A 22,549-nucleotide genomic window follows, 5' to 3' on the forward strand; every position below is an offset into this window, starting at 1 on the left:
TAATTATATGAATTACCTGCAAGAGGTGTTATTTAAACATGTCCCAATTTTCTTACTGTGACGGCAAACATCAGAGGTTTGTTTTGTTTGTCTAAAGTATCTGATTATCATTGTTTTCTTTCCTCTTTTACTAATGATGTCTAAAAGCTAGAAAGGGTATCTAATGCCCTGAAAGGACTTAACATGGGAAAAAGTTGCATTGTTAATTATTTTGATATTTAATGGTTACAGCAGCAATTGGTCACAAGACATGCAGTTTTGTTGGCATCTTGTGTATTTGTCCTTTTCATCACAACAGCCTTTTTTTCCTAAAAGTGCTCCATTTTGGCAAAAGCTGGAAAATCGATTTTAAGTAGTTTCACGGTGCTTTCAGATGATTATTATTTCCAGAGCTGTGCTGTAGCATTCTAAGATATTTTTAAGTACTCCATGTAATTATTAATCAAGCACCTGTTCCATAAACTCTGTTGTCCAAAACAATTACCAAGTAATTTCTGATCCCAAAGGATTTTTAATTTAAAATGCTGTGTGCATGATACAGAGTAGTAAAATGCTAGTTTTACAATGTGGTGCTCTTTGTTCTAGGAATGTTTACAAGGATTACCGTTTCCTTGAGCTAGCCTGTGACTCCCAAGAGGAGGTGGATAGCTGGAAGGCATCTCTGCTACGAGCTGGTGTCTATCCTGATAAATCCTCCGTAAGTTAAACAGCTCACTATTTTTCCAGTAGCTGCTATGTTTGAGTCAGAAAAAACAATTGTATCATCTGGAAAAACACTATGTCTGCAGATACCTGAAGAAATGGTAGCCTTTTCATTGTACTCTTCTGTGGTAATTTTGAAATATTCATAAGGAAATATTTTAAGATCAATTTGTGCGTCAAACCTCAATATTAAAAAAAAAAAAAAATCCAACACAACCTAAACCTTCCAAAGTGTTATTCATTGGATCTGTGTAGTAAAAGCATTGAGCAATTTGGGGTTTCCTGAGCTTCGTTGTTTCTATTAATGTCTTCTAAGTTAAAGATGTGCTTTGAAGAGTTTATTCCCTCAAGCTCTGTATTACAGAACTGACAGAACCATTCCAGGCAATCATGTATATTTATTTTACTTATTCACTGCATGTTTTTTGTGTATGAAACACATGCTAAACCTTTCCAAAGGCAGTTTTACTCAACTAATCATTATGTGGAGCAAATTGAACAGGATACAGTAAAAAAGCCTCTATTAATTTAACAGAAAAGACACAAAGCTGGGAAATGGAATATGCCCAACTACCATTTCATGTTTTTTGGACGTAGTTATAGATATTTAACATCAAATGAAGGTTTGAGGAGATATATTCAGAGAGAAGGCTAACTAGCAAAAATACCTGTCATTTGAGCTTTGGAAAGTTTCTCTAATGCATGGTTCACCTTTCTTTAGTAAGTCTGCTGGTCCGCTAGATTCCTTCAGCGGAAGATCTGTTCTGAGAAATGATGGTTTGATTTTGATGGAATTTGTTCTTCTTCCTGCTTGTTTTCCATGGGAAGGCCAGGTCCCTTGAGTCCAGGGTCTTGTGCTGTCTTCTATCTTTTCATCTTTCTCTTCCTCATATTTCCCTTATACTTGTGATACCTCCATGGCTTCCCTGCATCTCCTCCGGCTGCTATTTATGCAAACAACCCTCAGCTTCCTCTCTTCATACAAAGTTTCAAGGCTGTCATCAAGAGTTACATCAGAGAATCCTTGAACTGCTGGATTCTCCAATTATTATAGGAATAAACAGTGATAATGATGATGATTTTTTAAGAATAGTTCAAATACAAATTTAGCAGGAGACCTACCAGGTATCTGAGACTTTACCTTTTTAAAAAATAAAAATAAAAAATTTTGGGACTCTTCAGTATGTTGCCTGTTCCAAAAAATCAGTTCCTACCTGAGACCATCAGAAGTCATTTTACAAGGATTAGTTACGAGAGGTTACCTAATTAATTACTAGGAATAAAATGCTCTTTGGGGTTTTTTTCTTGCTCAGATTTTAATAATGATGTCAGAAAAGGCTGTTGCTGCCTCTGGTTTAATCTTGTATTCTGTGACATGTTTATCATATTCATATACCTGTTACTTTATCTTTAAACAAGACAAGACTAGTTGGATTTTTAAACTTCTCTTCTGTCTTCCCATCTCTCCCTTCCCCCTAAAAATATTTTGTATTCAAAATATGTTTATAAAGAATTCTTGTTTATGTTTAAAGTTGGTCTGTCAAAGGAGTCTTAGATACAAAATGAGAGACTTCCTTGAAAGAGAGAAGTAGAAGGGAGTCAAAATTCAGTTCTCCTTTGAGCTGGAATTATCTTAACATTACAAAAAGCGTGAATATTACTGTTGCAAACTCCTGTAGTTTGAAACTCACCCAGTAGTCTATCAAGCTGTTCAGGAAAGATGCTTGATGCTACTCTAGTCTTGCAAAGCACTTTGTTCCTACAGGACTAGAGGTCCAAATGTGGACTGCAAGTCTGCTGTTAAAGTTTTGAATTTTGCAAAGCAAAAGCTCCAAGGCCCAGGGTACCTTAGAAGCTCCAGTGGAACTTAAATAAAAATAAGCAGCATTTCATTAAAATCCTGTGCATACTCCTCAGTTTCGCACCTTCCTCTGACAATATAAGATAGGTTTAGAGACACCCCCCAGTCTTTTATTCTCCTTCAAAGATTTAGAGACCATGTTTTTATGTAAGAGAGACTGCCAGGAAATGGCAGCAACTTGCGTTTACTTCAGCGCTTCCCCACAGCTTTGCGATCCAGGAGTTAAAAAGGCAAAGAGGTACCCTAGCCCCTTCACAGACTGACCTTCTTGCTCTTTTTCATGTGCGAGTCCCAGCTGGTAACTTTGAGTATCCAAGGCTTTGGCACCAGAAGTAGAAAAACTGCTGCTTAGAAATGAAAAATAGATTAATAGTGCTGTAAACCTGGAGTATTGCAGTGGTGAAGCTGGCCTGCTTTCTGTAACTGCCAGAGCAGTGTGCGCAGCCTGGAATTTGAAAGCCAAGCTGTGTGCTTTCATTAACAGTTCTGCTGCTCGCATACAAGGATGCGGGTGTAAAACCCAACGCAATTGCCCCTAGTTGGGTTCCTTCTGCAGTGGCAGGAAAAGTAGGAATTTGTCACTGAATTGAAGAGATTTGTTCTGAATTCTCACCAAGGGCAAATCTCTCAACTAAGAATATTAATTCTTCTATTGGTTTTTTAGTAGTGCTGCTTAAAAGTGTGTGATTACAGTAGTAATGGGGCTCAGTACTTACTGCCACTGATATGAAGCCTCTATTACTAATTTAATCCTGCAAGCTAAATCCAAGGTTGTTGATTTTTAATTTTTCTTTTTGCCTAAACAAATCTCATTAATATATTTAAAAATTAAAGGCCAGATACCACTTCATTCCTCCATTTCCTTGCTTCATTTTGCCTGCCTTCCCTGGCTCTCTGCACATGGGGATGCACACTCACATTCATATATTCGCTCTCTTGTTAACTGTCTTTAATCACCCCTCAATGTTGCTCTGTGAGCCCCCGAATTCTTTTGCAGTTTGCCAAGTCATCTCCTTCCCCCAGGAGATTTGCTTTTGTCAGGACATGGGCTTTGACAGCCACACGGATAGCAATGAATCAGTGTTTTTATTTTTCCAACCCATATGCAAGTCAGCTTGCTTGATATAAATCACACTGTGGCCAATTCACTTTGAAAGAGGATATCCATTTACCAGCTGACTTTACTGCTGGGCTTCTGGACTGACGCATCCAAAAACCTCCTTTTTTAAAAAATGACTACAAGTTTGTGACTAACCTTTCCAGACTGTATTTCTCAACTGTAGGCTGGTGTTTATTCTGGCTGACTTCCCACTGTATAATATACACTGTTCATGCCAGCTCATGGCAAAACTCTCAATTAAAACAAAATAATAGCACAGATGTTTGTCGTAACTTGCTCTGCACACTTTACCTTGCTAGCACCGTCCATTCCTTTTCCTGTCTCCCCTAATGCCATCTCCTCCTTATTTTTATTACTGATCTGAAAGTTCAAGATTTGCTTTTTAAAAAGCATTGGATCATGAAACTTTCCATTCATTGGCATGTCGTAGGGAGTGGCTGTCATGCAAGGGTAAGCAGACATGTTTAGTGGGTTGCTCTGCATACTGGAAGTTCAGTATTACCAACGCACGAAAATCCCTCTGGCTTCTGTCCCATCCCTAGATCATTTCAGGTCTCATTTTCTTCTCCCTTGTGTTAGTGTCCACCGACTTCCCAGGAGCTGCTCCTGATTTACACTGAAGGAAGGAAAAATGGAATCAGAATGTTTGTGTAGAGAGGAAATTTTGAGAAACAGCGTGAATTTACAACTTCACTGAACATTTTGAATCCTTTGCGAATGTCCTATGCTCCCCTGGAAGCTAACTAAAAGGTTCAGTGAATGTTCTTTGAGTCAGTTCCTCATTTGGTTTGAGCTGTTTCCAGAACTGTACAAGTTAGACTGAATGCATGTAAAATAAATGTATCTAATATTTCTTTTTTTTCCCCTCTTTCCTCCTTGCTGCATCCCGCAAAGGGGAACAACAGAGTAAGTTGTTTGTCCTTTTACAAAATCCTTTTGTATCCTGTCTCAAGGGTTTTGTCAGGAAAATTGGTTTCTCTTTTGGTTCACACAACTATTGCCTGCATTCTCTTAAGAGCAAACTCCCATTAAAAATGTGGGGGCAAAAGTGTCTTCTAGAAAAATATTAATGGCTCTTTGTATTAATTTTAGGGAAGGAGATGTGTTAAGTGTTGCTGAGTGTTGTTTTTTAAGGCGGTTCAGTAAGAATGATACTATAAAAGAGTATTGGGACCAAAGATTATGAAGGTATAGTAATAAAGACCTTCTGAGGAAAGGTTACTACAGTCTGATGAAACTCATTACAGCTGGATTTTTTGACCATACATCAAAGCTTGTATTAATGGGCAGTTATAAAAACCCAGCACTAAAGTCTTAAATAACAGATTTGCTGGCGTTGTTGGCTAAGCTGAACTAGATCAGTGTACTGGCTTTGAAGGTGCCTTAAAATGGATGGAGGAGGGTGGGGTCAACATTTGACTTGGCTTCTAGACCCTTGATGTGTTCCAGCTGGACAGCAGCAGAAGGGTGTGGGGTGTGGAGAGGGAGAACTGAAATATGCATGGTAGGGTTTTTTTGAAAGTAAGCAGCACATAAAAAGACAGTTTTGCTGATGTTGATCTGATAAACTAATAATCAAGCAGTTCCCAGGGTTAGTACATTTTTATGCCATTTTTACTGAGCTTAAAAATGGAAATTGCACATCTCACACTTTGGAATATGATGCAGAGAGAATTTGTCATACCACGGAAAGAAGTTATACAGCTTTTGTGCTTCCTCCCCCCGCCCCCTTCCTGTTTTGGTATATTAACCCTTAGGAAGATGTTACCTGGAGCATCAGAAGATGCTTCATAGCAAATGTTGAAAGTAGACCCTGAAATATTGCCTGTAGCATCTCATTGTGAGCTTGACACATTTCTGGGGTATTTGGGAAAGACCCGGGTGGGGTGTAAATGTTCTGAATGTTTGGGAATGTTGCCTGCTTTTAATTTTTGTATTTTTAACCAGTTTTTGACCACTTCTGTCTCCGTAGTAGCTGGGCTCAGAAGCACCAAAAATATTCTGTTTTGTTGGTCTGCCTGAGAAAAGGGGCTCTTAGTGCTGGGTGGGGAGGGGTTAAGAGAAGCGGTGTATGGATGGCATGGAGAGAGGGACTTTACGTAGGAGGTGGTGTGAAATGTAAATGTTAACTGTATACACTAAAATGTCAAGGTAATGTTTATAATGTTTCTTTACGATATGCTGACTTAAGGCTTTGCTGCTGCAGTGGATGCTGATCTGATCTCCAGAGAAGAGAGGTTAGACTGTAGGGAAATGGGGATAGATGGGGCACCGAAGAGTGCTTGGGGCTGTCAGAAACAGAGTCTGGAGGTCAGGAGTTGCATGGACCAGCTCTGTTCTCCAGAGACCTGAACTATGGGGCACCCCAGGGAGGTCAGGACCAGTAACATCTGACATAGAGTTAGTTGCTAGCTGAAGCCAGGATACCCGTAAGCAAGTATAGGAGAAACCTGTGAGATGTGAGGATTGGTGGAGCTGTTAGCTCTCCTTTGACTCTGAGCAAAGGGCAATTCTTGCTGTAGGTTCAGAAATGTTCTCCCTCTGGCCTGGGCTGTCAACCAGAAGGTAACTCCAGAAGTAATCTCCAGAAAACCACCCTGATCTTTCTCTTGGACTCAGTTCCTTGTAAGGATTCTTGTACCCTCACCTGTCTCCATCCCCCCCTTCCCCTTCTCTTTCACACAGGTCATTCATGCTGGATTCTGGAGGTTACATTGTCCCAATTAGACAGACAGAATTAACCTGCAGCTGCCTGCAGGGGCTCAAACACCACAAACATCTTGAGATTTCTGCACCTAGTGGCATGGAAAATGAAATGGATAAACCTCAGAGGTGACAAGAGAGTCTTTGAGAAGGGGTTGGGGGGAGGAAAGGAACAGCAGATTGAGGATGATGATGGTTTCTCAAAGCTTCTTATGCAGCTTTGCAGCATAAAGCTGCATAATCCTTCTTTCCTGTCCTGGTACAGTTTTACTGGGGAGCTAGCAGAGCTGTAACCCTCCTACTTGTGCCCGGTGTGGCATTCGTACTGTGGATCATGTCATATGTAAAGATCCCGTACCCACCCACCCATTCATATTGTGGCTGCTTTTATACCTCTGCCTTTACCTTTGCAGTCTTAGATTTACAAAAGTAAAATTGGAGTAATGATTTCCTAACAAAAAAGGGGGGGGAGGGAAGGGAGGAAGGTTTAGAATCGTCGGTGGACTACTAATAATTTTTATTTTTGCTTTTTATTGTTGCACAATCATTAACGTAAGTGAGATTTCTCACATGGTTAAAGATAAATATATCTTCAAAAGCTTTGTTGGATAAAATCTGTAAAAGGATCGTGTAGAGTGAGGTAATGGAGACCTACCTCATTCAGCAAGCACATGTTGGCAAGCTGCATCTTACTAATATGAAAACTGAACTCCACTCCGCAGTCTTGCGCAAAGGAGGAGTGGAGCATTGCGCAGAGTTGCGCAGAGTATTGTAGCTTTGGTCTAGGTACTGGAGACAGAGGAGCTGAATGCTTCTGAGTGCCTTAATCCACCATTGTGAATTTGCTTCCTCCCCTGTGCATCTTCATCACCCTCATTTAAAAAACAAAAAAAAATCCCCCCAAAACAGCCCTCCAGAGCCTGCTGTTTGAAAACAACAGCAAAACCTGTAACATTCTGATGAAGTCCATCTTCAGTACGCTTCTAACATTGTTATGTTAAAAGCTTAGATAGAAGCTGTGTCCTTAGGAAATTTTTATTCCAAATCCCTAGGCGCTCAAGCAGTAAAACAACAACAAAAAGACCCCCAAAAACCATAGTGACACTTTTTAATATAAAAAATTCACCTTTCCTTTGTCATTGTTAAGCCCCGAGTTAGCCAATCATTTCTGCCTAATTTGAAAGATCAAACACTTTAACGCTGAGCTCAGACTTGAGAAAATTCAACTTGGAAAATGAAAATCTGATTGAATTACTTTTTGTAGATAAAGCGACAATTTATTTTCTCATTATTTTGCATTACTATGCTTGCTGACACCCTTTACCAAAACATGTAGAACTGAAGTATATAAATCCTGTATTCACATCTCAGTTAGTGAAGTTGTCACAGTGCAGATAATACTGCGCATGTGAACGTTCACTGAATGTAAAGTCAGTTAGTGTAATTTAATTTGAATTTTCTTTTGGGAAAAAACAGAATTCCCTTTGAAAGGAGAAGGAAAATACTCTCCCTGCCAGGTCAGTTTGCATATTATCCTTTAAAATACTTCTTAGTGACATATTAATTGCTTAGATTCAAGTATTTCCTTTTTGTTTGGGTTTTGGTGGTTTTTTTTTTTTTTTTTTAGGGGAGTTAGTTTTACTAAACCCACATTCCAGATCAGCTGCTTCATTAAGAAGACCAGATGTCCTACTGTCTCTTGAGACAGTCCTGGAAAATGGGAACTTAGTGAAGTCAGGATACTCATTCTACCTACCTGTATGACAACAGCTCTCTCAGTTCATCTATTTCATGCTTGCCTATTGAAATGTAAATGCAGACATAGTGCCAGAAGGCATATGTATCTTTGCATTGTAAAAAGGCTCTGATGCTTTCTTTTTCAAATTTGGCTGTTTCTGAAGGGTCTTCAGTTACCTCCCAGACATAAACTCCGACTCAGCCAGTTACTGACTGTGGTGATGCTCTAGGAGTGCTCCAGCCAGATTCAAACTGAAAGTAGGTGGTTCTGCTCTGGGATTGCTGAAGTCCGTGTTCGAGTTAAGTTCCTAAACTAGAAAAAGTAAAGACTTGTTTGGGTTTGTTGCATAGTAGTAAGTTGAAAAGCAAACTGTGCTGATACGTCAGAGGGTAAAATGGCGTAGGCAGAAGTGTAAACTGTGCATTTACTGGTTTTACTTTTTTTTTTTTTAAACTAATATTTTTAAGAAAAGGAAGGCATTGAATTCTAGGAAAAGAAGAATCCACTTCAGTTATGACTAAAATTGGCTTCAGGCCAACTAGGTTTAAAAATAACTTTTAAATGAAGAACTGTTAACATTTATTATTTTTTTTAAGTGGAAAAATGCCATAATTTTATAGACAGTGTTTCAGTCATTGCCTCGAACAGATGAATTGAATTTTACAATGAAGTCACGGTGTAAAGGAGCAGACCAAGCGAGTGAGTGTGCATGCGCACACAAGCTGTGGGTCAAAAGCAGTCCAAAATACAGGGAGGAAAGGGAATGGCAGCCTGTTTTTCAGTCCCTTTCTTGCCGCCTCACTGTTTCAAGGCTGTGAAAACATGTTTCAGGTAAAAACTATCTAAAACTATCTAAATATTTACTAGTTCAAACAAAATCTAGATGCAACCTTGTTCCTTGAATGTTCCCCAAGAAACAGAGCAGCCCTGGTTTATATTCTTATAAGAGTAAAATAATTGCTGGCACGAGAGAGTTAAAAATGTACAGGGAAAAAGAGGTTCATAGTATTGCATCAGTTGCACGGACTGTAACAAGATGCAGGCTAACGGACTGAATGATTTCTAAACCAGTCCCGGCGAAGCTGGTAACGGCCTATCAGGGGTCGGGGGTTCAATAGCTGTCACAGGGTTTTACATTTGTGCTGTTAAATAGGGCTGCTGACATTAAGCAAACTCCAGGAAATTTAGCAATGAGCAAACATTTCTGTAATGTATTCATGGTGGGCTCTTTACTCTGCTTTTGGCAAGGAATCTGCATATTGAAAATATTTTTAAATTCTTCGTTCTTTATGGCGCAGCTAATTTTTGCACCACTTGCATTCTGATGAAGGGTTTCACTGAAGCTCTACAGAAAGGTGAAAACTCTCTGGTTGTGACGTTTCAGATCATGGAGCGTGAGTGTCAGCCCTGTTCTGGACATACAGTGAGATTTGCCCTGGAGAAGGCAGGGATGTAGGCCAGCCTCTAAGGATGCTTTCCCAGCCTTGGTCAATGAGCGCTGAGAGTTGGCTGGCAGAGACAAAGGTGCTTCTGGACTGTGCTGCACCAACCTCTGCCATGAAGGTCCTTTGGACTCCAGGCTGATACCTGTAGCCGGAGTCCCTGTGTCTCCAGGTCTCAGAATAGCTGCAGTCAGGAAGGTCTCATTGCCCCTTTAGTGCAACAGTATGGGGTCACCCATGAGGGCGACTGAACAGAAGGGTAAATATGCTCACAAGTATCACAAGACTTTGGGACAATCCTAAAATATCCTCCTTGTCTTCCAAGTCAGTAATTGCACAAAAACCTACTTGTGAGTAATAACTGGGAGTAAATAAAAATTTGAAAGACTTTTTTCTGCCAAAAATGTCACCAGGCTCACCCTTCCATAGAATTTACAGTGTAACAGGAAATGTAGTCATTGGACATGAGGGTGGAGGGCAGCTGGTGAACGGCCAGATACTTCTTTCTTTCTCATTTACAAGGGAAAAAAAGATGATCAGGAGAAACCGAATGCTGTTTTCCCTGACTCTGTTTTGGACAAAAACTAGGACATGCAATGTCTAGTCTGATACATAGTTCATCCTGGATTTCTTTAACCTATGCTACCTGTCTTCTTTGTGGAAATAGGTTTATAATTACTCTCCATATGCCAAGTCAGACTCAAGTCCCATGTTCTACGTGTAAAATCCTCCATTCTGGAGCTGCATTCTCTACTCATGTAACTCCTCCCATGATGTCATGTGTTCCTGTTCTGTGGTCACTCCTCAGATCCTGTCCCACCTGTTTCCCAGCTCTGTTGTGGTCTTTGATTGACTGATGTCTTCTTCCCTGTCCTTCTCTGTTTGTTGATTGTATGACGCTTGATATATTGACTGTGCCGATTTTGGAGAATTGGAATTTCCCACCAGGAAAAGGTGGCTATGGACATTTTGTGGTGTTTGATCTGTGTGATTCTTTGGTGACTTTCATACCCTTGTTCCTAAAACCCCTGTTCCCGCAGTTGAGAAACAAGTGGTCTTACTCCATTTCCTTCACATTCTCTCTGTTTTAAACCCAGCCTCTGCTCTCCCCCTTTTATAATTAAGTAATTTGTAATTCAAAGAGGGAATTATGTATCATTGAATATGCCCCTAAGTTCAAATAACATATGTGAAATTATTTGGATAGGTACAAGCCCTGTGGTGGGTAGATACAAAGTTACTGTGAGCTGTTACAGAAGGTGTTAGGCCCATATTAGACCATTTAAATAGCAGATATTCAAACTTCTCAGTCATATTTGTTGTACAGCATTATCTTGACCTGTTCAACTGTTGGGGTTTCTATACCAGGTTGCAGTATAGCTGAGGGCATTTAGGGAAATCAACTAAAGGAGTGAATCCAAAGCGTGGAAGATAAAGGCCATGAGAAAAATTAGTCTTATGCAATGTAATTTGGCATTCAGTTGTAGTCGGGTTGCTTAAAACTCTGCTTGGTTTGCACACCTAGGTATTTTCCAGCGGATGCAGAAAATCCTCATGTAATGAATAGAAGCCTTTCCAGTCACAGGCCAGTTATCCCTAGCAGTGTTCTGCAGACACTGCATAGAAGTAGTCTGTAGTTGCTCAGGTCAACTGTCTGGAAACAACTGCTGTACCATAATTCTAAATTATACTTATTAAAGGTTATCTAGCTGATTCAGATAGTAAATTCTCAGAACCACTGTGAGTGAGATTGCCCTTAGCTCTGCTGTGAGGGCAGTGAACAAAATGGCAGAGGCCACCCTTTTATCTACTTTTACAACTGCATACAGTCAGGCATCCTCAAATAGCTCAACCTCTCTTTCACATCACCTGCAACCCAAGAGATGTGGCTGCAAACACTCAAGAGATGTGTTTTCATGCTGGCTCTGTGCACCAAGGAGCTCTATGGGCATAGCTCCTTGCTGTTCCTCATCTGAGGGCTTCCATGGAGGTAATGCTCTGACTCTATGAACAATGACACCAATGGGGACCCTCAAATGTGTCGGTGTCTAGAGCTGTGAGGATTATACATGAACCAGAGTTGGTATATGTGTATGTGGGCCAATGTATGTCTCTGTATGTACGTACAAGTAACCAATGTCCTATGCAAAGGTAAATTCTTACCCTCGTTTGTAGGACTTCTTTACTTCTAAAGCAATGGCTTCTGGTTAAGGGCTCACTGCTGATTAAAGTGTTAAAGCTTAGGCTAACAGTGACAACAAAATACATCATTGTCTGGACTCCTTAATACCATCTATGTTGCCCTTGGTGTGGTGAAAATCAGGGCTCTTGCTTTAGGAAGCTTGACCTTCACTTGTCTTTTGTGGTTTGAAAATATCAACTCTCTATCTGTGCTCTTTGTTATATACTGCTCTGCAGGAAATATCTCTTAACCTGATGAGTGAATGCATATGCTCAGAAATGGTTTAATTGCAACGAATCTAGGTCGTGGAACGGCTGCTAGATGGGCATGGTGAAGTCAATGGCATCAACTTCCAGAGGGTTAGAATTTCACCCGTTGTGAGTGGGTGTGTTGTCCTTAGTGTTGTATGTTTGGTTTTTTCCATGCTTTCTGTAGTCTGATTACTGTTCTGCTAAAATAAAGTTCTCCTTTCCTAGAACCAGTCCTGGCATTGTCTGATTGGGGTTGTGATTTCTGCCCCATGTTGTATTTCTTTTATTTAGTTCCATCTTATTTGTACAGTTTCTTTTGTAAGCCACAGCATGATGCCTTTCCAGCAGCTGTTTTTAATATTGTGAATAGATACTATTTGTCTAGAAGCTGCAGTTGTAGACCAGGATCCCATTTTACAAACTTAGAGTAAAAACCATGGTTCCTTGCAGTCAAAGAATGACACGAGAGATTCGATGGATAATTACGGAGCACTGTTCTGTCTGTGTTTCTTGTTAAAGGTTTGTCACTAGCCATTGAGTGCCTCTGGAAACGGAGGGTCTTGAGGCAAACTACCTGTTTGTCACTGGTCTGACTAGCAGAGGACATGGTATTTAGGATTATTTTGTTACTAATGAATTCTGTAAATAAGGAGCATCATTTCTTTCACAGGAGTTCTCTCTTCAAGCCTGAGAAGGCAGTATTATGAGTGGTTTGGAGCTGGTTTGGCAAGATATCTTTATCTTTCATTCTTCAAAAATACCTCACTCCAACATCTTTTGAGTATGCAGTGATTTGTTTCTGCCTGTCTTTTAAGAGCAAGTGGTGATAAATCCTCCTGTTCTGCTTATTTACCAGACTCTCTTCAATTCATCCCTAAAATTTGACACTAGTTTATTTGAGTGTCCGTCCTTACCTAGTGGAAGCATCTCACCTTAAAGTATGATTGGAAATTTGCTCAAGTGGTTTTATTGGGTCAGTTGTTCAAGTGATTTTTAAATTAGTAACCCTTGTAAACTAGCCTAGATGTAGGCATGCATACAAAGTTCTCCATCCTTTTGTTTCAAAGGATTTTACCCAAGTCAGAGTGAGAGAGAGAGAGTGTGTGTGCGTGTGTTTTCAAAGAACCCTGGTGTCTTTGCTCAGGTACGCTGAATGGGTTTCCTTTAGTGTATACAAGTATCAACGCTTTTCCATCAAAACTCGGATCTTCTCTAATGGGATCCCACTGGGAAATGCATGTATTTCTAGGGATCTGTGTCTAGAATAATCTGTGATTATTCCTTCCAAGTCTGGATCTCTGACTGTAGACTACTTCACTCTCCCTTTGTAGACAGTGGGTCCTTGAAAGCAGAAGCTCAGCTGTCCTGAGTGCCAGGTTCCTCAGTAATTATCTATGGGCAACATAACAGTAAAGCAAGGGAACTCAAATTTACAATGGAGTACTTAAACACACATCTTTTCTCTGGTAAGGCTGAGGAATGTTGACATACCGTGAAAGATAAAAGGATGTAGCACTTCTCAGTGTGACCTTTTCCTCTTTTGTGCGTTGCTGAGTTTTCAGGCAAAATCATTCCTGCCTATGCTCTTTCTAGTTGAATCTTCCATTTCGGATGTTGAAATGGTTTACTTGACCTCTAAAAGATGCTCCTGTTTTAAAGCAGTTACTTATATCTTACTTGCAGCTGCATTTTTTCTGTGCGAAGCTCTTGCTTCTTCAGTATTGGTGGCCTTTAGGCTGTTCTTTCATAGCTTTTTATGAAATATATTTCATCATATATAGAAGAGCATTAAGCTATCTACGGGAGTTTACACATAGTCACAAATACCTGAAAGATTGTCACAAATACCCTATTCCTTCCAAATTCAACCCCCAACTGACAATGGAAAATTACAGTTCGAGTATCAGTGATGCTACCTCTTTTGTTGCTGAGCATTTTGGTAAAAACACTGCTTTACTATGGCAACTCCACAGTCCCTTGGGAATGACACTTCAATGCTTCCAACCTCGTTTTTTCTTGACAAGTTTCTGGCTATATCCTGGAAAATTTCTGGAGTCTGCTGTGGATCTACAGCAGCTGAAAATACGGGGAGCAGCATAAACTAAAACACATTATGTTCAGTATGAAAAGGAGTAACTTTAGGCAGGGGAGATTTCCAGTGCAAATTAAAATGTCCGCATTCCCACTTAACAAGCTAAAAACTCATTAGAGAGTGAGGTAAAATTACTAAGAAGTTGCTATCGCGTTTCCACTCTGTCCTCCTGGACATCTGCAAAAACTAAGCGGCTTTGCTACAGAACATAAGCTCTGCTTGACACAGAATGCTTTTGTTAATATTCCTACCTGGAATCTCCAACAGTAGAGTTTTTTAGTCAGTCCAAGTTCAGGCGTCACGGTGTTCAGATCTGGTCATTTGTTTGGAAACCACTGTAACTTCTCTTATTTTTATGAACTTACTTTACTGAGTTTAAAGTCTCTTTGCTGGAAGATATGCTTGAAAACACACAACATGCTTCCAAAATGTTGTGCTAATTAAAAAAAAAAAAAAAAGAAATAAAATGAAAGAAACTCCCCCCATAGCCAAAGAAGTAATACATCGCAAGTTATATCCATCCCTTCTTTGGATAAAGTACCATTTCTTGCACAGCCTGCTGTGTGTTTGATAACGTATTCCAGAGAGGCTGTGCATGCAGCGAGCTTTTCATTCAGTTTCTTTGGGTGTAGTACGGCAGGATATTTGAATCCGTAACATTTAGTTATTAAAGATGCAGAATGTATTGAAATCCAGGCATTTATATATCTCGAGAGTACGACTGCATGTAGTCAACAGAGAAGCACTCTCCGGTGCTGTAACAAAAAGTATTCTTTTCACATTTCTTCCCAGTTTGCATTAGACATGTCATACAAGAGCTAGAATATGAGGCAGACTTTGCAAGCAGCCACGGCAGTTCTTAGTGTTTTTTGGGTTTCCCAAAGAGAACTGTGCTCAGTAGGTTGTTCTGCTGCCAAAGGTTTTATCATGTGGACTGAGTATCGTAACGGAACAGACAACACCATCTTCATGTGTTTTTAGACGTGTTATTTACTGGGGTTTCCCTGAAGAAAGCTTAGGGATTCTTTCCTTATGAGTCAGTAACCAAGTGATTGTTTTTATATAAACTTTCCTTCAGCTGGTTAGAGTTGGAACACAGTGTCTTCTGCTCCTTCTGGGGTCTGACTTTTCTCTTAATTTCCTTTAATAGTTGTTCCTGCAGCCAACAGGATGGTTTGAACCTCGTGGCCTTCCCCCACACCCTCTCTGAGTTCCGTAATCTTGAAAATCACTGGTGTAGCCAGCAGAAGCACTGGTGGCAATCACTATTTCTGTGTAATTCCACTTTTCAGCTTTCTACCTTGTGGTGCTTTTTCAACTCTGCACCTTACTTGCGGCTTAGGAAGAATGTGCTGTTGACATTAGCCAAACTGGAGTTTGCATTTTATGTGCTGAAATTAAAACAAAAAGTTGATATTTGACTTCAGCGACGTAAAGGTTAAAAGCTGTGTTTCCATAATGGAAATCACGAAAGCTGGAGAGAAGCATGCCTTCTCTTACATACCCCTGAATCCTTTCCCACCCTCTTTCGGTGGCTGCAGCAGAATCATCTTTTGCCAGCAGAGTGGTGCAGAGTCACTTTTAATTACCTCCTTCCACTGCTTTTGATTTCAAGCCCAACTGATGGCGCCAGGGGCTGAACCACAGGGAGAATCTCCAGGCAAGTCCTGCCTATGTCAGGCAGCCTTGCCAGGCAGATGCTATACAGCCCGCTGCACTTCTTGTGGTGGTTTTTTTTTTATTACATTTTAATTTTTTTAGCCTGCGACAGGAGCTGCGTTAAAATCTAGTAACTCTGCAATGAGCTTGTACATGTGAAATTCTAGGTTATGGTCACCAACTTCTCTTCCGCTCCCTGATCTCACTTCAGATATTTATAGTCTACATGTACATGTATGTGATTACATGTATGTTTGACTTCACAGGTAACATATCCTGTATATACAGATTTGTTAAAATGCATGGCATTATTTTAAGCCAAGAAGTATGCAGAGTTCTTTGAGTCTTTTTCATAACCCAAGATTGGATTTCTTTATTTTTACAGGAACAGGAATGGTTTAGTTGGAATGAAAATGTTCATTCCACTGCATCATTAGCTACAGGCAATCTTCAGTTGAAGCCTAGCCCATTTTTCATGCTAAAGCTCTAATAGTTTGACTATTAATCAACATGTAGGATGAATTTCTGAGGCTGAGAGAGCTTGTCTGCATGCCTGTAAATTAAGCTGAACTCTTTTTTTTTTTTCTTCTTCTTATGAAAGGAAGGTAGCCAGAAAATAAATTATATCTTAAAGAGTTCACCTCCCTTTCACCCCCTTCTACCATTCCCCTTCTGATAAACACCCCAAAAGTTTTCCCTAGACAGATATGGAGATTTAGTTGGAGTAGCAGATCCTTAAATGTGTCATTTGATCCTCCAATAATTCTAAAGCAACCTTCTGTTAGATGAGACTAGTCACTGACATGGTGGTTCTCTCAGTTGTGATACTTAGTACCGAGGGTCCAGTCCAACTTGCTTTTATCAATCTAAATGTTAATTTTAGGGTCTCAGATAAAGATTTTCCTTCCCTTCTCCGTTACATGGAAGCTGTAACCAGCAGCCCATGTGGTAACGAGAGCATCAAGATCTTTAGTTAGCTGTTCACCTGCCTTTTCAGCTGCCTGCTCTTCTCACACAAGGGTCATGCCCTCTTACCAAGTTGGATGAAGGCTTGTGGAAGGGTGACAGAAGGTGACAAGTCAACCCATGGAACCAGCTCACTGCACTGGCAGTGACAGTTTCTGTTTGCTCCTCCTGCCATTCAGATCACTCTTTATGGCCAGGCCCCTCTCCTCCCTACATACAAGCCTGCAGAAGGTGAAGATTCAGGGGACTGATCCTCCAGTTTGGAGACAGGAATGGGAAAATCATGCTTGGAAGGGCAGAAATTGTTTCTTTACACCGCTTCTCTACTCTCATCTGAGCAGGCTCCCTAAGTCGCCCTGCACAGACCTGTGGAACACGCAGTACTTCTCCAGCCACCACTGAAGAAAGTGGTCAAACAACAGTCTCCATGCTTGGTGGCTTCTTAAGAAAAGTCTTTTCCAAAGGCCACATTCCTCTTTTCCCAGGCCCAGTAAGCAGCAGAAGCAGCTTTCAGTTGATCAGTGTGTGCATGGGAGTTTTTGGAGACCAGTAACCAAATATGTTTGCTCTTTCCTCCCAGATATACTCCCTAGCTTAACGGGAGAGCTGATGCAGAGCCCTTTCCAGCTCAGAGGCAGGGGATTATGGTTTGGAACATGGACAAGGACCTTGTGGGGGAGGAAGGAAGGGAGTCATATAGTTCATATAAGATGCAGAGCTATTTCAATTTAACTGTCTAGGGCTCTCAAAGACTGCAGTGTTCTACCCCGTGGAGGCTGAAAAGCAGTTTCAATGCTATTGTGATAAAATCCTCTTGTTCTGGCCATGCAGTTTCATTTGACTCTTAAGGAAATAGTGCAGCAACCCTGGAAACAAGGGAAATATAAAGCATTATCATTCACCAGAAGGCACATAGCCTCCTCCATCAGTGATCCAGACAAGATCACACCTGTACCGTACAAAACGGTGTTCCCTCTATTGGACCTGCATTGCTCATAACAGACTGCCAACGTATTTGGTCTTTTCATGGCCACATTATACCAGTGTCTCAGAATTATCTGATGCTTAGTTAGGGCTGTTCAGGCTTTCTTTTCTTTTGTTATTGCTAGCTGATGAGCTCCCAGTCCAGTGCAGCAGCTGTCATTAGTCTGTCAGCATATAACTATTATTTTACCCTGTTTCTGTTTTTCCAGTCCTTGAAGTTATCCGTGTCTTCAATCCCCCATTGTGTTGACGGTAGCTCACAATTTTGTGTTATGGGCAGAAACAAATTTAACTGGCAAGTTCACGCTATTTTATTTCAGTAAGACTAATCCATTGGACACTTTGTTGGGGAAATCCTTTAAGGCTGCTAGTTCTTCTTCTCATGTTATTATTTATTTATCTGCTACACAGTTTTTTTCTGTACCATTCTTTCATTAATACTCAGCTTTATAAACTTAATTGCCAGTCTCCTAAGAGTATCACATTGCTGAACCAAAGATCTGTCAAGTTTCCGTTTGTCAGAAAATTAGTTAACTTATTGAGGCTGGCATGCTCTGCCATCTTTCTTTCTTTTTATTTATTTTTTATTTTATTTAGAGTCTTTTTTAGAAACATGTTCAAAAGCCTTGCATACAGCCACGGTTCAACTAACAAGCCTGTACTTGCATCACTTTTCTTCCCATTTTGTTGAGTGTAGGCGCTGCACTTGCTGTTGCACAGACCCAGGTACCATGCTGATACCTTCATACTGTGATTCTGCACCCACTCTATAGGCAGTAGCAGGAGCTGGTGAGTTACTGGGAGCTGATGACTGGATATGGGTGTATAACAATGATACATTTAGGAGATTCTGCACAATGTATCTTTCTTTTTTGAGGGTAGTGATTTATTCCCACGCTGCTTCCCTTCACATCTCCTGTCCTGGTTAGGAAAGAATGATAATGATACAGTAAGTTTTGTTTCACCTGAGACAGTTGGTACAAGAGTGCAAGAACTTTTGTCTGTGAATGCTTGGTAGCCAAAATACCTTGCTCTGATGAACCCGTTGGAAATCATCTTGTCAAATAGCAAGCTTCAGGGCTGATGACTCAGGTTTTCCCCTGCTCTGGTCTGGATGACAAGAAACGGCCTATGACAGCCATGAGGAGCTGACAGTAGTAATTCACGCTCCTGAGACACAGTATTTTCTCCTGTGATGTTATCAGCAAATTGCACCCCGAAATACAGCCTGCAATTCCAGACCATGGTCGTTTCTCTGTGCCTTCTTTGCTGCTTGCCTGGCCACTGACTGGTTTTTGTTTTCAGGGCTTTTCATTTTTATACTGGTTCAGTTCCCATTCCTCTTCTCATCCTTCCAAACATACAGTTGCGTTCCCTCAGTCTAGTTGATCTGTTAGTGCGTGTTTCGCATAAGCCTTCACTTTCCCCAGCCATGGTCGTTCGTGGTTCATGTGAACCGTGGTTCACATCACTGTAGATTTTCTTGCCAATAACCATTGCCCCTGCATGCACACATGGTGTCTGTGTGTGGGTGTAAAGAAGTACATGCATTTGTAGGCATTTGAATTTAAATTGTACTAGTTTAAGCTGAGGTGTGTTTCTGTCTAATTCTAGAGAGTGTTAGACACAAATAAGAATCGTTTAATGTGGAATATGTAATTATCAATTGAAAAATTTGCACCCTCTCAGATGCCTTGTCAACACTTCATGTCTCAAAATGTGTGGTATCCAAAAAACTGTGGTGTTAACCTTTTCTAGTCTGTGCTGAACATGTGAAAAATCAGTCCTTTTTTTGTGTTTGCATGGGATCTTTGTTCGCTGTGATTAATGGTCCACTAACAGTGTCCAATACAAGTTCAGTGCAATGTACAAAGTGCCTTTGATGCCAGACATTCTACGGTGCTGTGCAGAAACTAAAGCTAATAGGTGTAAGCCTGAGAGGACTGGAATGTTTTCAATTTGCTTTTAAACAAATGACTTTATTGTGCCATTCTCACATGGGAGTAAATTCCACAGCCTTAGTGCCACATTAGACAAAACTTTTTTACCTGCTGATTTCTGTTTATACTTGGAGAAAAGAAATTAACCTTGGTTAGGGGTTGGGAGGAATAGGACAGGACTATTAAAGTCGGTGGGAATTTTGCCAGGGGCTTTGCTAGGAGCAGAGTTGGATGCAGGAGTACAGGATGTAGCTGAAGGATGATTTGCAGTGCAGAGTGTAGTTCAGGAATTCTGTGTTCCTGCAAATCAAACTCATGAAGGACACCTGTAGGAAAAGCTTTAAAACTGGGTTTGCCACTCCTGAAATGTAAGGAAGCGGTTGTTGTAGTCTGAGTAAATGCCGGTGGATGTCGGGAGGAAGATTCCTAGTGACTGCAGTTGGAGATGGATAAGGCCCAACTCCTGCAAGGAACAATTCTCAAGTAAGTAATGGGTGTCTGTAGCCATATAGGAATGACATCTCTTGACCTCAAGGAGAGAAAGTGTCTCTGAACTCACCACATTGCTATTGTAACGGTAAAGATTTTCAGACCAAAACAGGGAAGTTTTGAAAGAATGAGTCTTTAATGCTTATAGGATGGTCTAATACCATGGATTTGTAAAAATATAAAATACTTGCAAAATGCCTAAGAAAGGAACATGGATCCAGTCAGCATTGCTCCAGCTGGGAGACTCTCTAACGCTAATAAGTGCATCGTAGTCTTTTGATAGGTATAATACAGAACCCATTCCAGTAACTCCTTTTGATCGAAACATGAGTGTACGTTAATTACTAACAGAACCAAGAACACTGGATTTATTTTTTTTTAACTGCTCACTAGGCAATTTTTGTACTAAACCTTTTTTTACAAGGCTTTTGTTTTGTGCATGTTGTGTGGTTTTATTGCTTTATAAATCCATAAGCAATCCAGAAAAGGTTTGAGTTTTGTTTTGACTAATGTTTTTACTTTTACTTTGGCCATGTACAATTCATTAGTATTTTATGTTACACGTCACTGCATGGAAATCCAAATGGCAAAAATGGCAAGTTTAGGTGATGCTTAGGTAAACGCAATTGCAGAAATTGGACAAATAAATCCACTCAACTGAAAATAGCTTTAGAGCCATTTGTCTTCCTCTGATGTTTTTAACCACTGTCTGGTCTTTTCTAAAATAATAGCTCATCTGTGTGCAATGGCTTCCCATAAAACCTTGCTTCAGTTATAAAATGAACAATGTAAATGGTGCAAATCGTTTTGCAGTGTCCTCAGAGCCCTAAAGCCTTTGCTGCCACTGATTCGGCTGCCAGAGGAAGAGACACCTAAAGCTTTTGTAGACTGTCAAAAACGATAGGGAAAAGGGTCTGAGAGCTATTTCAATTTTGAATTGTAAGGCGGGGAAAGTCTGTCCAGTTGGTTTCTCCTCACTTGGTAGCTTGCAAAAAAAATGGTGTAAGGTGATCATTACTGGAAAGAAACCAGTGTGTGTATAGAGGGCGATAGCTTTCACATAGCCAAATGCTGCCATGAGTCAAAACTGAGATCAGGAGTGTTACTCGGCAGTGCTGGGAAATTTGTGGGGGCAAAGACGGTGCCAGTTCCTTCCCAGGTGATGCCTGTATGTAGTTTATTTCCACAAGCGGAACAATGATTTCGTTACAAATCCGGATTTTCTAAAATGTCTAAGATGTGTTTCAGGAGCTGTTGCAAAGCCTCTCTCCCTGCGGTGGGGAAGAAACGGTGTAGGAGAGGGCAGGATCACTTTTGTTTAAACCAGGCTGAATGTTACTGGGCAGCAGCTCTCCATCCTGTCCCAGCAGCAGGTGCCCACCTGCCGCCTTCAAATGGGAAACATGACTGTGGCGAGGGAACATCACCAGGGCCTGAGGCTGTATTAGCTTTCCAGACTGGGTAGAGAAAGGAGCAATTACGTGCTTTTGCCTAAGACTCCTCAAACTCTCTCCCTAACCCACTCGCTTCCTGCCCATCTGGAAAGGCAGGCCCCTCACTTGCAAAACGTCTGGGGAAAAGAGGAGGGAATACGCTTTGATGGAAGCATCTCATCCCCTTTGTCTCCCAAATGCCTGTCTACAGTAGGGATATAATCTGTGCTTAAAGGTGGCTCCCTGGGGGGCCCCAGTTTGGCAGGCAGACTGGTAGGGAACACATGCTCTGAAGCCAGAGGGTGTCTCAAATGAAATGATATTTGAATCTCGCCATGCAGGTCTTAATAATCCATGAGTCTTAATATGGCCATAAGGCTATAAATTCAGGGATTTTGACCTCAAAATCTTTGAGTGTGTTTAAAAATAGCTCACCCATCCTCATTTTATCACTTCATATACTCTGACACAATTTTGGAACCTGCCTCCATCCCATCTAGCAGGGGAACACTATAATTAAGAATCAGTTTTGAAAGGCTGTTCTCTCTTAGCTTAAGGCAGAATAAGGCTTTATATATTTTGCAGGAGATTATAAACAATTCATCGGCTAAAATTAGCAGTAAAAAGGGAGCCCGAGTTCTTTCCTGCACTGTGGTTTGTACCACAAAGACTTAGTGTTTTTACATCATGACAGAGCTCTCTAAAAACCTTGAAAGCATATTATGTATGTGTCACTTTGGCTCAGTTAGGAATAGTCTCACCTCTAAGCCAGAAGGCCACGGGTTCAAGTTCCATGCCCGCCCTTGGTTTTAGCTGTCTCACAGTAATTTTATTACAGAAAACATTTAAAAATAGAAGCAGGGGGGAAGAAGAGTGAAACTTTTGTATCTGTAACTGCACTGTGAGACATTCAGTCACTGGGACGATATGTTAAGCCACTACTTTTACTACACGGCTTTGCTCGGAAGGCATAAACTCTCTGAAAAG

The 22,549-nt window shown here is 40.7% G+C and overlaps 1 protein-coding gene across 4 annotated transcripts in view; it reads left to right on the top strand.

Annotated features, from left to right (window-relative positions):
• Nucleotides 1-22,549, top strand: part of DNM3 (dynamin 3) — a 179,940-nt gene that overhangs the window by 122,005 nt on the left and 35,386 nt on the right. For 3 of the 4 annotated variants that reach the window (XM_059821696.1, XM_059821693.1, XM_059821695.1), the window contains one exon: nucleotides 586-697. In XM_059821696.1, the coding sequence (XP_059677679.1) occupies nucleotides 586-697 (112 nt within the window). Of the gene's footprint in view, nucleotides 1-585; nucleotides 698-4,577; nucleotides 4,590-22,549 lie in introns of all 4 variants that reach the window. The other variant, XM_059821694.1, reaches the window with a different exon arrangement.

Source organism: Gavia stellata, chromosome 10 (assembly GCF_030936135.1).
Source record: "Gavia stellata isolate bGavSte3 chromosome 10, bGavSte3.hap2, whole genome shotgun sequence".
Lineage (NCBI taxonomy): Eukaryota > Metazoa > Chordata > Aves > Gaviiformes > Gaviidae > Gavia > Gavia stellata.